At 37.0% G+C, this 17,995-nt stretch overlaps 1 protein-coding gene across 5 annotated transcripts in view; it reads right to left on the minus strand.

Annotated features, from left to right (window-relative positions):
* Window positions 1-4,626: 4,626 nt before the first annotated feature.
* Window positions 4,627-17,995, minus strand: part of HEATR5A (HEAT repeat containing 5A) — a 58,890-nt gene continuing 45,521 nt past the window's right edge. For 4 of the 5 annotated variants that reach the window (XM_010711659.3, XM_010711656.3, XM_010711657.3 and 1 more), the window contains 11 exons: window positions 17,554-17,622; window positions 16,958-17,137; window positions 15,200-15,434; window positions 14,512-14,760; window positions 12,238-12,365; window positions 10,953-11,100; window positions 9,415-9,687; window positions 8,358-8,582; window positions 7,340-7,494; window positions 6,537-6,750; window positions 4,627-6,258 (listed from right to left, as the gene is read on the minus strand). In XM_010711659.3, the coding sequence (XP_010709961.1) occupies window positions 5,957-6,258; window positions 6,537-6,750; window positions 7,340-7,494; window positions 8,358-8,582; window positions 9,415-9,687; window positions 10,953-11,100; window positions 12,238-12,365; window positions 14,512-14,760; window positions 15,200-15,434; window positions 16,958-17,137; window positions 17,554-17,622 (2,178 nt within the window). In that variant the 3' untranslated portion in view covers window positions 4,627-5,956. The remainder of the gene's footprint in view (window positions 6,259-6,536; window positions 6,751-7,339; window positions 7,495-8,357; window positions 8,583-9,414; window positions 9,688-10,952; window positions 11,101-12,237; window positions 12,366-14,511; window positions 14,761-15,199; window positions 15,435-16,957; window positions 17,138-17,553; window positions 17,623-17,995) is intronic. The other variant, XM_010711658.3, reaches the window with a different exon arrangement.

Genomic DNA, 17,995 nt, shown 5'->3' on the forward strand with positions numbered 1-17,995 from the left:
GATTTCAGGTGATTGCTTGTCTGACAGTCCTTCCTGAGAATTTAAGTTGTGTCCTTTTGTGAGAATGAGTAGGAGAGTTTCTGACTTGCTGTTACATCAGCAGGTGGGTGGCATGTATCTCACACAGGCCATTTTGAAGCAATGACTTTACCAAGTAACTGATTTAATTACTATTTTCTTTCTCTACTAAGATGTCTTAGTAGCGTCTGTTCTTTTGTTCTGCTTTGCCCTTCCTTCCTCTCTGTCCTGTTCTTTACCTTCAGCATTCATTTGATTTGAAAAAGAATCCCTCAAGAATATTGTTGCTTCCTCTGCAACCTTTGTAATGGTGTCTGCTGCTGCTTTTCCCAGTGGCTTGCCTCTGGCCTCCCACCTTCATGGGAGACTGTCTTGTTTCAGTTGTCTGGGGCATGTTGCCCTCAGCACTTCTCCTGAGCAGAAGTCACTGGCTGAGTCACAGCTGGGTGTTGGCTGGCTGAAGGTAAGGAACATAACCAGTAATGATCTCTAGCAGTAAGTTCTATGTAGTTCTGAGATATTAGCCTGAACAGAAACTGGATTTTAAATGCTTGCTTCAGTTTGTACTTGGCAAACAAGGTAAGTTCCTGTTCCCTATTCACTTTCTCCCTCACAGAAGCTTTGCAGTAAACAGTCCCATCTTTCATATCTGCTTCAGTAGTCTCTCTGCTCTATAGTTTGTAAGTCCAACATCCTCTCCACTTATGCGTTGATCAGAAAAGCTTCAGGAGTGTTTTTGAATCACCACTTCTTATCCTGAATCATTTAAGTTAATGGTTCTGAATGTTGTTGCAAGTACACAAAACTGAGCAGGACTCTGAGCAAATAAGTAAATACACACGGAATGACGGCTTCAACAAACACTGCTCTGGAAGACATAAAGGACAAAAAGACATGTTTACATTATAGTGAAGACCGCTTTGAAGGCAAGCTCAGGTCTATGCATCTACTGAGCTTATCTCACAAAGTCTAATTGAATTTGACTACCAAGTCTTGGCATGGATACAGGCTGCTGGCATTTACTGAGCACCATTCATGCATCTTCTGTTCATGAGCTGTGGGAGCTGTGTGTTGCAATGTGATCCCAGACCAGGCAACTGTTGTGAACAGATACTTAAAGAAACCTTCTGGTAAGGCTGGTTTCAATTGCCAACTTGGAATAAAGATTTTTCACTCATACCTTCCTCAAGCTCAGCTGCCTTCAGCTGTAGAAGACTGCTTTGGTATCTCCTACCAATGCCTACCTATGCCTACTGATCATCTTTCTTCTTTGCACCTACAAAAGATATGTGCATGGCCTTTCTGCCATCTCTCCAAACTGATGTGTAAAAATCAGGATAGAAGCCTCTGACATTCTGAGGTCCATGTGTATCTATTCTTTATTTTGTATTTTTTAGAGGGGACCTAGAACGAAATATCACTTGCAGCTAAAGATCACACAATTTTATTTCTATCTGTCTCCAAACAGCTTGAAAATTCTTGTTATTCCCAGGCTTGTTGGCCTCACAGTGGAGCAAGAAAGAATATGGAATAAAAAAAGTCAGCATAGCTTCCCACTGCCCACAAGAGACAGTAGTATTGTTTATAGACAGTTATGCCTCAGGCAGAACTGGTCACAGTACAAATCAAATCAAAATAGAGATTCAGCAATTTGTCTGTTTTAGAATGATGGCTACAGTAGTAAACAAAAACCAGGTGAGCACATCTGTTTTCACAAGTACTGAGCTGTAGCTAGACTGAGTTTTGTCTCATATTCAGCCTGAAAAAACATTTTCTCTTATCTCTGTTCATCTCCCAGTGACATCCTTGATCGCTTGCTTACCACATTTGATGAACTATCATAAAAGAAAAACTGAGATTTCCTACAGACTTTTTTTTTAATTTCTCTAACTATATTTCAAGTAAATTCAGTGACAGAAGTTTGATCCCATTATGACTGTACCTGTTACCTGTAAAACACACATAGAGCTTTGACAATTATTTTTCTTTGTTGTTTGCCATGAACCTTGCATAAAAGGATTAAGGTTAAGAGCATTTGCCTTTGTAATACTAGGTTGTATTTTCAAATGTACAAAACTTCTATTTTAAGTATTAATCAAAATGGTTTCCAGAATCCCTAAGGCCCTAATGCCTGTACTGACACAGGAAACATCTTACACTAAATTTTCTATTTTTGTTTTTCCAGAAAAAAAGATGCTGAGGAATGAGGCACATGGCAATAAATAAATAAAAAACTTACAAAAATACCATAAACAAAATCTTCTCCAGAGAACGTTACAAAATAAATAGTTCCCAAACGTAGCAGCTAGGCATCTTAGCAATTTGAAAATGCATTTCATTGGCAGTGAGATAGTTCACATTAATTTTAACGCATGAATTTTAACATTGGCTTAAAAAAATCCAATTTTAGGCTAGACAATTGTGATTCATAAAATGTGGTAACTTACAATAGGATTTTTTTTTTAAACAATTTCTGTTACTACATTTAGCTTCCTACCACCAAATTTCAGAAAAAACTTGTCACCTGCAAACTTGACCTATAGAAACAGAAGGTTTTTCTGTGCAGTAAATGAATAGTTTAGCACAAATAGTAATATGCCTACAGAGAACATGCTCTACTAAGTCTGGTACTCATCATTGTGATTTGTTTCCTTCTGTGAGTGCTGCCATTCACTAAGCAGCTCGAACACAGGCGCAGAGGACAGAGATTTGATGCCTCCATCTGCCTTCTGGAGTCTGATTCTGCAGTTAAAAAGGAGTGCACCTAGCAGAAAGATTAGGGATGAAGCTTTAGAGGACGCTGTATCAAGCAACCCTGCAGGCTGAATACAGCAAATCAGAGACTTAGTGCTGGGCTTAAAAATGCTGCCTGTTTCAGTGGATTGCCACAGACATCTTTCAAACTGAACACAGCCACATCCCGGCTGTGCAATGCCTTTATATGGTTTTGACTAATTCCGTTTTGTTGCAGGCAACAGAAAGTTGTTTGCAAATGATTACTGCATATCACACATATTGCATTCTGTGATGTAATATTTATGTATACTCAATGTTGGGCATAAGCAGGATCTTTTGTTGCACAAAAGCATTTGACTTTGAAGAAACAGTGCGAACAGAAAATGAACATGCGTGCAGGCCACAACTTTTGCTGCACAGAATAATTACTGGATGGAAGTTTACTGGTGCCTATAGAAAGATGGCAAAAAAAAAAAAAAAAGCCAGCAAATGATCAGCAAAGAGGCATGAGCCAGGAAGCTGAAATAGTAAAAGTGAGACTTGTTCATGGTTTAAGCATAAGGTTGGCTCTTTATTTTTATTTCTCTCTTTAAACATAAGAACTTCAGAGCTAAGCAATGCTTAGAAGAGAAGAGTAGAATTAAAGCCAAAACTACTTTGTGGTCTTTCTTGCCTTTTCAGGGAAAAAAAAAAAAAAAGATAGGTACTTAGTAAATTGACAAGACTGCATCAAGGATATCTGATATCCAACTGAAACAAGGTTCTAACATTTATTAATAAAATCTTAAGTAAAATTAATCATGTGAGCATTCAACTTGTTATTTTAAGTGCACATAATAAAGCACAGCTCAGGGCAGAGGTACTTTTACTATTTATGTGGATAAATTATCTGCATGGATTAAACCCATGCATATAATCCTACTTTGCAGATTACAGAAAAGCACTGATAACATTAACATTTGGCAGCAGTTCTCTTCAATGAATCTTGCTTTTGTTTCTGCATTCACAATATGCAGATATGTTCAAAATGGAGCTTTGCCATATATCATTACATGACTTGACCAAGAAACATCACAATTATGGCTCTTGGCAGTCTGACTAAAAAATATCAGCTCCTGCAGTGAGATTCCTTAAGACATTCAGGACAAAGCTCTTCTAGCTTTCAAAAGTGTAGCTTGGTGCTTTTGCAACTTGAGCGTGCTTCTTAAAAGCAAATTAGGATTTTATCAGATTTTATTAATGATATTTTAAAAAATTAGTGTAAGTCAAAAAGGTGGCTGCTGTTATTACAGGACACAACTCAAAAAAGTAACCACATACAGCTACTGTAGCAGGTAACATTCTCAGCAATACACTTGGCCTCTTCCACAGTCAGCAGAACACTTGAGTTGCTTAAGTCTGAAGTCTGTGATTTTTCCAGAAGTGGCCAGGAGAAAAACCACAAACAGAAAAACCTCTGTACCAAGTCAGCTGTAAAGGGAAAGAAGTGACTGAAGAGATCAAGATCAGTAACTGACAAACTTCATACTTCTCTTTCAACACAGCCAGCGCTATTTTGCAGATTTGACTGCAATGAAGATGTGGAACAAACATCTGGTTCTCCAGGGAAGGCATCTCAGCCATCTTCTCATAGATCACCTATACCAGCATTTGGCACAGAATAGGTATGTACATATATAATGCATATCTCCCTGATCCCCCTTACTTACCATTGTGCAGAACAGAGGAAGACCTACCATGTGGTCACAAACTTTGGTGCATCTGGCTATGATCTGCCTTTCTAGTTTCCATGCAGCAGCGTACAAACATTTCTTTCTGTTATGGAAGTCCTTAGAGTTCCTCTGCTATTGAGTAAAATGACTAAGACAAATCTTAAATGAAGAAAATTAGCTTTATTTATGTAAATTAGAAAAATGAATTGTTAGAGCTTTGGTCAAATGGTTAATTCTGTACAATTTACAATTATATTTATATACAAAACTTTTAATAAAATACAGTACATCACACTTTTCCTGAGTCACAGTGTGTTTCTCAGTTCCCTCTCCTTTTTATTTTTTTAAAAAGTAATTAGAATCAAGAGGGAAATACTATCCTCAGTTTAATAGTGTTTGTTTTAGACAATACTGGTATTAAGAAAAAAAATCAATACTATACGTAGAAAATACTTTATAGCCATTGCAATTTTTAATAGTTATTTCTCTATATTAAAATATGTTCCTTAATAAAAATGTTAATTAAATACTTCTTATTATGAGTTTGTTGTACTTCATTTGACACAAGACAAGCTGACTTCAGATACATCCAGCTCTCATTGCAGGGATGCATAGATAGTGATGCGTGTATATATTTGATCAGTTAAAGATCAGGAACCACACATCCAGGTAGAACAGATGTCTGAATTGAGGCACAGTATATTAAAGTTGCTGTCCCATCATGGACAAGATATTAGAGCTTCAATTGCCTGGCTAATGCAGTACAGAATTAACACAAGTATACATCCTGAAAAGTGAGACTACGCCAAGCAGCAAGGCACCAAGCCTGCAAATGCTAACAGATGCACAACAGCCCCACACAGTGTAAAGCACTACTGAGTCCTCAGTGAAGAAGCACTGTTGTATTTAACAGCATTTGTTAAACATTGGCCAGCTCAAGAAGTTATTAAGATTACATCTATTAATGTTACCTTTACTGATTTTTTTGAGATCAACAATAATTTATTGTAAGGTTTAAAAGGATATTTAATCTGCTTACTTAATAATTCAGTGTGTTAAATTAGTAATTAAGATACATTACCACCTGCAAGTAAATTTATATCCCAGTTGCATCCAAAAATTGATTTGGGTAACTTATTTTTGACAAACATCGATTTAAAACAAAATTAATTTTACTGTTTGGCTAATTGTGGGGCGCTCTTAAATACATCTATTGTAAAGTTCACTAAAGACTTTTAATATAGGTACATATCTTTCTGGTACTTTAATCCAGAAACACAGATTAGATTATTTCTGATAGTCCTATTCATATTGTTTAGAGAAATCTGCTAAACTAACAGGCAGTCACCTAGAGTTTTGTTTTCTCTTAAAAGATTTCTGTAATTTTTCAATGCAAACTGAAAAACATGAGAACAACTCACAAAAATCCTCTGTTTAGAAATTAAAAGGAGTATTTTTTGCTGTTGATATCAAAGTGCAAATAGGAGACTTCAAAGAAAGTTGGTCTTCAGCTGAATGCTCGAACTTTTCCCAGGATTCTTTGCAAATTTAGCAGTCTTCACTTTGATGCTTTCTTGATTGCCCTTTACAGCTGACTCGAGCCTGGCCTTCATGGTCGGAGAGGAAGCCATTAATTTTTTAAAAACTGATGAGTATTGCGGACCAATTTGCATCAGATTTTGCAAAGCAAACTCATGCAGATTTTTTGCTGTGTTTGTAGCAGAACCCAGGGCATTTTCATCCAAAAGAAAGGAAATAAGGATGGGAAGAAGGCAGGTCACCAAATGAGCACCTGTAAGCATTGAAAACAGGACTTAAAACATACACTTTTTAAAAACTGCCTCACATTGCAAATTGAAGCATTTCATGAACAAAGCTAACATATAACACAAACTGTAAAACAGCTAATGTTACTTGAAATATATATTATAAAGAACCAACATTCTAACAATTCTGTTAGCGATTATTGTCAAGGAGTCAACTCCCAGATATCCTTTTGTTCCAATTTATTACCTGTGACAACTTTAAGTGTGTGTAATGTTTTGGACACAAATAAGGGAAGCAACTTACGGTGCTCTTCCTCAGCAGCAGCTGTAAGAGCTGTTACCACCTTGATTCCCTCCTGAACAACCTGAAGTTCTGCAGCATTTTCAGGTTTTGATTTTTCTGTTTCTTGCAATTTTCCCACTATGGATGATGCTAAGGAGTGAATATAAGGATATGACACAGTTTTGTTTGGATGCTGAAAGATGGAGTGCAGTAGCTGGTAACATTTATACTGTACCTAAAGGGAAAAATCAAATTCACAGTTACAAAGCGTTATACCTTAAAATACAAGCCAGAGTGTTTTAAAACTCACAGTTTGTTGGATAAAATTTCAGGGAGGGAAAAAAATCTGCCTCACAGTGTGAAAAGAAATCAGTTTTCAGAGTGCTAACACATAGTAATTCATAGAAGTATTATAACTTGTAACCAAATTAATAACAACAACTAGATCATGCATCCTCTTTCTTTTCACTGAATCCTACATCTCCCCAGACTTTTGAGTTAAGGAAAAAATATTCTTTTTGTGTTAAGATTATGTGTTAGCACTGTGTCACTGTGAATGTGTGAAGCTCTGGGTCTGATGCAGAAAGAGAAAATAAAAATGAAATAGAAGGGTTAACAATACAGAATATCCTGCATATAGAATAAAAAATGGCAAAATGCACTGCTGGACATGGTTTTGTTAACATGTTCAAACCACTCCAAAATACAGCAGATGTAGGTAGGACAGAATTAACTGGAGTCAAAATGTGAAGCAACTGAACAGGAAATAAGCTAAAATGCCTTTAATATGCTACTGATATTCTTACAATTTCACTAGTACTTACAGCAGGATCTTTTGACTCAAGTGTTACTTTAAACTTGTCAATACAACGCTTTTGAAGGCACTCTATGGTAGTAACTTCTGGGTTGGTGGACATAATGAACACTGTGATGGCGGTAAGCAGGCTCACTTCATCGAGTTCTCGGAGAAGACCGTCTGCTATCAATAAAGCAAATGGTCTGTTAGATTTGCACTAGGAAGTAATTCTACGAATTCAAACGTTACAGAGAGGTGGAATAGAAATGTCTAAGTCTCTCTGGGAATCTCTTTTTTCAAATATATGACACTCTGATGCATTGCTATGGTTTGTACCATTACAAACGCCAAGGCCAAAATCATAATTCAGGAGTGGTGACATGCATATTTAGAAATACCAGCATGCTCCTACTCCATTTTTTCTTTGTAGGCAGTGCAATAAATATCTTTGAAAAGCTGCTATGACATGTTGGAATACAAAAACCTATTTTGACAATTATATACAATTTGCATGAAAAAACATACATCCTTTTTGGTACGACTGAGGCTTCTGTTCAAACAAATTAATAACAGCGCTACAAACAAAAGTTCCAATAACAGCTACAGCTTTGAGATTAAACAGAAGGAATGGCAAAAGCCAAAATTCAAAATGGGTAAGCTAAAGAAACAGTACACAGAAGACTAGCATGGGGACAAAAAAGTTTTGATCGCCTTTCTTAAATTCTTGTTTTAATTCACTTTGCTGCCAATACAGACATTAGTTTTTGTAAAGAAATCCTATGTAGTACAACTGACTTTTATGCTTACACTGAAGTTACAACTTCTGTTTATTCCATCACACAGTGTAACTACATTGCAGCATTGTGTAATACAGGTGTACAGCTGCAGTTCCACATTTATCCTTTACAGATTGTGACTTCTCATGTCAACTGTAGAGACAGGATGGCACTATAGTTTCAGCAATACTTACCTGCGGGCTACTGATTAGACTTTACTTACATAAGACATGCATAAATTTAATCTAAACAAAATGAACTCGTCCTTACCTTGATCCCAACAATCGAGTACAGTGACCAAAGCACTGCGCAGAAAATCTGTCCATGCAGTCCGACTCTTCTCTGCTCGAGCCATTGGTGAAGACAGAAGTCCTTTAAGAGCTTGTAGAGATGCAGCAACTGGCAATGGTAGCTGGCCATCCTGCTCTTTGACTGCAGTTTCTTTAAGTACGCCAATAATTAGGTACAAAATAGTAGGAAGAACTGAAACACTTCCTGTAAAACAATGCATATTAATTGTAGTGAAAAGTTCAGGGAGATTTGATATTAAAGAAAGAAAGACACATAATGGGCTACAGCCCAAAAAAAGAATCATATTGTACTCTAGAACAATAGCAAGAACTATTAACTATTCCATTTGAAATACACTAGCCCCTATAAAGAATTCTGTAATAGAGCACAAATGTAAGAAAAAAGAAATTCAAAGAACTGGTAAAGGCAATAGTTTGCATAGAGAATAACAGATACCTAAGGTGTGAAAGGAGGAGTGCAACAGAAATGGCTTATCAGCACGCTGTAGCAGCACTGAAAGATCATACGTATGAATACAATATTGTTGGGGAAAAAAAGACCTCCTCTTAAAAGCTGGTGAGCATTCAAAATGAATCATGGGGTAAAAGTCTATTAATATGAAGAACCAACCATAACTACTTAAGAGCAGGTTGCTAATGTTCAAATGATAGCTTTGAGTGAAATTTAACATGATATGTTTGCCTTTTAAATTTAATTTATGTCTATATTATAAGTTCCGGAACAGAAGATTAAAGTAGGATAGAAGCATGCATCTACTGTACACTCCTCTGTACAAAAGAAATCCATTAATTGCACTGCAACAACACGAGAAAAAGAAAAAAGGCTCTTTCAATTGCTTTGGTAACTTCTGTTACCTGACAGTCAGAAAAAAAAAATTAGAACAGGAAATTGTCACAAGCAAATCATGAACCTTGCTGCCATATTTATCCAGTTGAGTAAAGTAGGTAGTAACCAGGCTGCTCAGAAGAGCCCAATAATCTTTGATTTAATCTTTCCTTGTGATGAAATAGCATACCTTCAGGAGAACAGATTGCAGGAACATCAGAGAGAATTAGTAATGCTGCTGATACCAGCCTACTTCCATCTTCTGATAGTAACAGATGTTTTCCTGATTGAACTGCAGGGCTACAAGTTAATTTAGGGTTGAGCTGGGGGAGCTGTCTGACAAGAATACAAACACACAACTCCAGTGTTGCAAAGACCAAGGACTTCCCAGGCACCAGTCCTCCTGTATCTTTGCCTTCTCCAAATTCAGGTAGTGTTTCTTTTTCTGCAGCACCATCATCAACTACAACAGAAATAAAAAATATGGCAGAAATCTGGAAACCGTTGTTTCCAAAAAGTTTACATTTTAAGACTGTTTCATCATCAAACGACAATCCTGACTTGTATATATGTGTGTGCATATGTATTCAGCTTCTACTGGCAAACATCCATCCTTCTGAATAAGCAGTCTGTGCTTTGATTGTGGAAAGGCAAAAGTGGATGCAATAGATTTAGACTTCAAATATGCTGAGGTACCATGCCAACATAATGTTATTTTGTTGTTTTTCTCATTAACTTTAGAAAGCTATCATCAGAGAAACTATGGAGTCCAGCTCGTAACAGCTGTGTGTGTGCATGCAGTCTCTCTATTGCTGTATCACAGAATCACAGAATGGCCAGGGTTGGAAGGGACCTCAAGGATCATGGATCTCCAAACCCCCCTGCCACATGCAGGGCCACCAACCTCCCCATTCAATACTAGACCAGGCAGCACAGGGCCCCATCCACTCTGGCCTTGAATACTTCCTGGGATGGGGCATCCACAACCTCTCTGGGCAGCCTGTTCCAGCACCTCACCACTCTCTCTGTAAAGAATTTCCTCCAGACATCCAACCTAAATCTTCCCTCCCTCAACTTAAAACCATTTCCCCTTGTCCTGCAGTTATCAACCCTTTCAAAGAGTTGATTCCCCTCCTGTTTGTAGGTTCCCTTTAGGTATTGAAAGGCTGCAATGAGGTCACCCTGCAGCCTTCTCTTCTCCAGGCTGAACAAGCCCAGCTCTCTCAGCCTGTCCTCACAGGCAAGGTGCTCCAGTCCCCTGATCATCTTCGTGGCTCTCCTCTGGACCCTCTCCAACAGCCCCCTATCTTTCTTGTCTGGGGGCTCCAGACCTGGACGCAGTACTCCAGATGGGGCCTCACAAGAGCAGAGTAGAGGGGGGCAATCACCCACCTGTCCCTGCTGGCCACCCCTCTACTGCAACTGATCCCCTTTTCTCCATTAATTCTTCCTCTCTGTCACCACATAAGGTTATGTCAACCACATCTGCAGTTTCTCAAATTTTTCTCCTCAGTTCATGCCTCTAGTCCACAGGCACCTGTTATCAAGTCTCTCTGATTTCTGAAGTCAGGCACCTGGGCTGACTTAAGTGAACCAGGATTAGTCACTAAGTGTGAAGAACATCAATTAAGATACATGTTGGAATACCAACTCCAAGAATCCTACTTTCCAAGAAAGAATCGCCATACCCTTAAGAATATATATTCAGCATCTTGTGCCTTACTGTACCTTCTGCACTTCTCCGCTTTTCCTTCACGTGTTCCTGAGCTGCAAAAAGAACCAGACGAACAACTTCAAGGGCAGCAAGCTGAATATCAGGTGATTCCCTGGTCAGTATCAGTCGATGCAAAACATTCAGCAGCTCTACAGCCAACTCCTACAGCAAGAAAAATGCTTAATGTATACCTATTTTGATGCAGAAATTTTAGAAAGAGACATTCTTTACCAAATGATTAATAACAATTAGAGCGAACGGTATTACTCTTATTGATTTGATTTCTCTAAGGAATACAACAGTACTCTTGACACAATCACAGGAACTGGCACTTTATTAAAGCTCTATAGCCTCTAACAGCAGAATTCAATTCTTTCTTAACTTATGACAATAGGAATACTATCTTGGATTGGGCCAACAATCCCTCCTGAACATTTCCTTGGAGACAGCATCAATAGTTAGCAGAACTTAGACACAGCCACAGACACCAACTGTACTGTGATAGAGAATTGTGTGGCACAAAAGGTGGTATAAAGCTTAATTCAAAGAGTAGAGATACTGCTCAAAGTTATGCTTTAAATCTGGCTTGTCTGTAAGGTCATCATGCTCAAAATTAGCACTTAACTCTTTTCAAAAACTTCTTTCATTTTTAGGAATAGCACCTGCTTCTGGTCTGTCAGTCAGCCTTATAACCTGGATATAATCTCTGTCTCAAACTTATGCTTAGAACCTTACATCCAATGTTTTGTTTTATAGATTGTATGAAGGATTAGTCTACAAGATGTTACTTTCACCATTTTCAAAACAAAAACTACAATTTATGCATCTAACATATCTCATTACTACTGCTCCAGAAGCTTTTTTTCCTTTGGCCATTACAGTCACGTCTAGCTTAAAAAATAATCCCATAGTCATTCTCAAGTATGAAGCTTGGATTATACCACTCTCTCTTCTTGAAACATTCTTGTCATTTTACCTTTTTATTTTGATGAATGTTGTTTAGATGCAAAAAAGTTATTCTATATAAAAAGTTCAACAGTCAGAACTAATAAAAGAAAGAGGAAGACAGCTTTGCAGATATAAGCAGATATGACATTTGTTTCTTAAGAATAAACCACATTTATCTAAACGTTTACAGCATCATACCACTTATTCTTTGAAAAGAAAAGGTAATTTCAGGAAGACTGGCCCAGTCTTGTCCAGTACCAAGTCTGTATGGATGTGAGTGACCTAAACAATAAGGAGCTTCTTCCTAAATCCTTTAAAGTTAGCTTGGGATTTTGATCAATAACACATTACCTGATCACCACCTATTTTAGATCTTGGCCACGGAACATCAAAGAGAGCCTGTAGGGCATGTAAGCAGGCAATAATGTTCTCCATTGCTGCATCTGATCGAGGAGAGCAGAGAAATTCCACACTAATTCCTGTAAGGATCAAAAAAAAAAAAATAAATAAATAAAATAAAATAAAATAAAATTTTAAAAAATAATCTAATAGTACGATAAGTACAAAATAGCATCTGCACTTTATATTTAGTGGATTCATTTCCTACTGTTAATATTTTGAGGAACGAACTCTCATAAATAAATTAGAACAATTTCCAAGTAAAACATTGCACTCTAGATCTGATGAATAGGCAGTATCCTGGCTTCAGCTGGGACAGAATGTATTTTTCCTTGATAGCGGCTGGTATATGTTTTAGATTTAGGAGACTAACAATGTTGATAGCACACAAGCGTTTTAGTTGTTGCTGAGCAGTGCAGAACAGAGCCAAGGAGATTTCAGTTTCTCAGATTTTCATGCTGTCCTTGGGAGGCACAAATTGCAGTGAGAGGACACAACCAGGACAGCTGAACCAACCTGGTCAAAGGGATATTCCATATCATACAGCATAATGTGGAAAAAAAAACAAACAAACAAAAAAAAACCTGAAATGGGCCAGAGAAGCAACTGCTGTTTCAGGACTGGCTAGTCATTGGTCAGCAGGTGTAGAGCAATTGTTTGTATATCATTAGTTTTGTGTATAACATTCCTATTATTTTTATTATTATTATTCCTTTATTATTTTTTTGACTTAGTATTTTCTTTTATATCAACATGTGGGCTCTATTTCGTTGTCTTCTTTTTTTCTCCTCCCCAGTTCTCTCCCTCATCCCATGGGAGGGAGGAGAGGTGAATGAGCAAATGACCGTAGTGCTCAGCTAACCGCCGTTTTAAACCACAACAGGCATAACACATACATATAATATTTGCCCAACTGAATTCATTTATGTAATTAAAAAGAATAACAGAAGTTAACAATAGTTCATAAACTCCAAGGCTGAGGCTTTTTCTTCTCATCTTACAGAAATGCTAACGATTACAACCACCACAGCTGTATCACCAGCTACAAGTAAATTACATGGACCTAAGCCACACATTCCAGACCACATAACATTGGTCACTTCTTTCTGAGGTTTCAGGACTCTTTAGATAACATTCTGTGACACTGGAGATAAACTTCATATAAATTGTGATCCATGTTCTCAACTCAGTTTTACAGCTGTAATTGCAAAGTATGTGATGACTGATGTCATGGTTTTATGATTTTTGTCACTGGTATTCCACATCACAACATAATATCCCAGTAGAGCACGGGGAGTTAACGAGTTAATGCTCCAGTTTCGTGAACTGTTGATTTTTCTAGGTACTTGGCTCTCAGAAGAGAAAAATCACATATCCCCAAGGACTTCCACTGTTCTGTTTCCATTTTCTGTTCAGAGGAGAAAACCGCTCACAATTCACGAGTCTGCCCTTCTTTTACAACTCGTCACTGCAGTACGTGCTCCCTAGCCATCTTGCCTTCAGCATTAGAGTAAGGCATTTGGTTTTGGACACACTCAGTGTTCCAAGATCTGCCTGTACTAAGTCTACAAGACCACTGGCTGTTACATCTCTGTAGCTTTCTTCTGCAGAGTTCATAGTTTTCAAGGAGTGATTGTGCAAATCACTTTGATTTTTTTGCTTTTCAATTGCAACTATGTAAACCTTTCATTTGATTTATTAGCTTCAATTCCAATTATATTGTATTATATTGTGTTATCTTGTGATCTGATATCATACTTACTAGTATGTAACTAGTCAACTAGTTTTTTCTCCCTTAGCTTGTTGCTGTTGTTTGTTTTTAGGCCTATTTCCCTACTTTTTCCCATTTCTCCCCTTCTCCCTCTCCTAGAGCATGGGTCTCTGGGTCCCATAAACTGTTGACAACTGATGTACACTTAAGAACTGCTGTGCTATAGAAGGTGTCTGTGTTAAAGTTTGTTCACACAATTTGAAATTACGTGTTTATGAGCACAGCGGGAAGCACTTGCTTTGGAGTTTGTGGTAGTTAACTGTGAGCTAAACATTTGGGAAAATAGATTATGTCACTAGGACTTAAAATTCACTTGACTATATTTTTCTAAGAAACGATCACAATTCAACAATGCAGTGAAGTGTAAATAATAAAATATTTTTTGCAAACAGCTTTATCGATTAAATTGATAAACATTCTTGGTGTTACAAAATCAAGACAGATTATACACTTACCCAAAATAAGATGAAACCTGTCAGTATTCACATCCTCAGGAGATTTTACTGAGGGCTTGGTAGAAGAATCTTGACACATTGTAGTTGGGGTGACTGGTCTAGAGAGATTAGCAACTCCTTCATCTGGATCCGCAACAATGAAACCTGTGCTAGTCAGCCATAATGCTGTAGCATAAAGTATCAGTGCCCAAGAGTTGTAGTAATGAGGTCTGGCATTTTCTATCGTTTCTGCCGTATAGAATGCACCACCTACAAAAAGAAAAGTTAAGTTTCAAGGATATATTTTATTTCCAATTACAATAATTTCTCATTCATCAAAAATTGGGATTCTTCTTATTGAAATACTTACCATATTTCAATATTTTATGACTTTTTTTTTTTCTTTCAAATGTGGAATACTGAAATTTAGGCTAAAAATGGAAATTTATTTTGATTTATTTGAATGGAATGGAACACAATTACCTTTTCCTTCTTTCAACCATAAAAATATCCAACCAACACAGATACTGAACAAACTACTTTTCACATCACTGAAAGCTCTTTCCTCATAAGCAAACTTTATTTATATTTAGTACACAAGTATGTGTATTCTCTATACGATGTTATCTTATTGAAATCTTACACAAGTCAGATAGGACATCAGTGATAGCAAGTGAGCTATGAAAAGAAAATTTATTCACCTCCTTACCTTCAGCAGGCAGTTGTGATGCATATTCTGAAGGCAAATTTAAGAGAGCAAAATCCTGAAGTGCAGCAAGCCAGAGTTTGCTCAGTGTTCCAAGATCTGCCTGTACTAAGTCTACAAGACCACTGGCTGAAGATGTTACATCTCTGTAGCTTTCTTCTGCAGAGTTCATAGTTTTCAAGGAGTGATTGTGCAAATCACTTTGATTTTTTTGCTTTTCAATTGCAACTATGTAAACCTGTTCAAATAGTTGGAGAAATATTTACAAAATTAATACTTGGAAAACTACCAAGATGCTTGCTCAACAGTCAGTCATTTCCTAGAATCTGTCCCTGCTTCAAGTCTAGTAGGTGTAGATTACTTGATTACAGGTCACAAAAACTTATCCCCAATTTATTTTGTAGTAGTTTCTCATACGTCAAATCCAGTAGAAAGCTGAAGGGTTTACTTTGGAGATTTCTTGTGGCTGTTATGTATAGACAAGAAAAATCTACACACCTTCACTTTGAAAATTTGACATAATCCCAGAATTGCAGGGGTTGGAAGGGACCTCTGGAGATCACCAAGTCCAACTCCCTGGTAAAGTAGGTTCCCAACAGTAGGTTGCACAGAAAGCCTCCAGGCGGGTAGTGAATTTCACCAGAGAAGGAGACTCCACAACCTCTCCAGGCAGCCCATTCCAGTGCTACCACCTTTAAAGTAGGTAAGCTTTTTTATAATGCTCAGATTGGAACTTCCCGTGTTTCAGTTTATGCCCATTAACTCTTACAACATCACAACTAACACTAACTTAACATTTAGTCTGAATTTTGCCTGAGCCTCTGACCAGTGAAACAATTATTGTTCTATGCCTGTAAAAAACTCTTCTCTTTGTAATCATTTTAAATTGATAATGGCACCTTATCTTCTCCTCAATAGATAAAAGAAGTTGATCCACTTAAAACTCTAGTGTAAACATATTTTCAAGAATTTTATCCTCATTTGCTAGCTTTTCTCTGATGGCACCCCTTTTTTGCTAACATATCCTTTCTCCAGTATAGACACCAGAAACTGTATGTGTTTCTATAAATTGTCAAATAAATGCCATCTATTGCCCGCTCTCTTCAAAACACCCCTCTGCTTACACAAATACCATATCAACCACATGTGATCGTATTTAGGTGGTTATCTATTCCCTCCATCAAGTTCATCATCAGTGCTTTCTCAGACATCTTTTAGAGGTTATATACACTGTCACATTTTTATTTTTAAATACCTAACCTTGCATTTACATATACTAAAGCAGGCATTAATGTGAGCTGACTTTAAGGCAGCTAGCCAAGACAGTACTGAACTGACATTGTTGAAAGAGCTACCTGTATAAAATTGAATAGCAAATGAAAAAAATAACTATTTACAACTACCATACCATAACAATTTATACCACATCAATTTAAAATTAACAACGAAACATCAGAAGATGTAAGAATTCTATGAATCTGTGATTCTATGAAATACAGTATAATAATATGTGTATATAATTACATAGCAGTGCCATTGTCAAGCTTACCAAGTGTCTCGTTCATTACTTTTATTTTTCAGCCTTGGCTAAGGCTGGTGTTTATGCACTATTTAGAGATATATTTAGAGATAGCAAAGCATAGCAAAGAACAAACTTCTATTTAATGAAGCATGTAAGAAATCTTTGAAACGATTCTGTCTGAAAGGTTCTAATCTGCCTACCAGAAATCAAGACTACTGTTACAGAGTTATTACACTAACCTCTGCCCAGGCCTTAAGCACAGCCAATATCTCCATAGTTGAGGTGCTTTCATTATACTGTTGACTTTGTATCTCTTTCCCAGCTTGCACTTTGACCAAAGAGGATACAAGCAACTGGTGAACCCTTCGAAGATCATTGAGATCACTTACTACACCACTTGCTATCCAGGCACTGCACACCTAGCATTGTAAAAGTTAGTTAGAAACAAGACAAACACCACTGGATACTCATTTTTCCCCCATTTGTAAAATGATGTCAAATTTTTTTCATTTCGATTGAGATATAATTATCTCTCAGATAATAATCAGTATTAAATTGTATTAAAGTTCAGCATACATAAGTAACAAAAGCCAAAAACAGTAGGAGGGGTTAATTAAATAACTGAAGTGTAGCTGCTACAAAAGTTTCCCAAAACATTCTAAAGTGCATTAAAAATCTGGGATGCTATAATATACAGGTAACCTGTGTGACATTATTTTGTGTTGAGAATTTGAGACTACGTGATTTAATGTTTCCCTTTTCTTGTGTGATGTATCAAGCAAAAAGAAAATTTCAGAGGGTCTATTACCTAAGACTTCTGACTTTCAACACTTGCCTGACATGCTTTTGCTGTGACATCAGGAGGAGTTTCTGGAGCAAAGGCAGGCCTAAGTGCTGCTCCAACCTAAAAAGAAATTATACAACATTTAATACATATGAAACAGCTAAGAAAAGAATAATTTTCCATAGCCAAGCTTTGCTGCAATTTTCTTTATAAAACATAATTCCCTGTTTCAATTTTCACTTTTTTGATGAGATTGAAGAGCAAAGAGACAATTGCATTCATACTTTTTATTTTGTTTGATTTGCTTACGTGGAAAGCACAGTTCTCTTCGAAAGGAGTCCTCAAAGTGGTTTCTTTTCTATGCACAGTCAAAAATTGAAATAGAAACCTCTTCCTTCCTGAGCTCTTAACTTGATGAATAGTTCTCAAAAGAAAAAAAAATGCTCCAAACCACTAATGACTTGCAAGACATCTAGTGACATTTCCTCACTCA

The sequence above is a fragment of the Meleagris gallopavo genome, chromosome 5 (assembly GCF_000146605.3).
Source record: "Meleagris gallopavo isolate NT-WF06-2002-E0010 breed Aviagen turkey brand Nicholas breeding stock chromosome 5, Turkey_5.1, whole genome shotgun sequence".
Taxonomy (NCBI): Eukaryota; Metazoa; Chordata; class Aves; order Galliformes; family Phasianidae; genus Meleagris; species Meleagris gallopavo.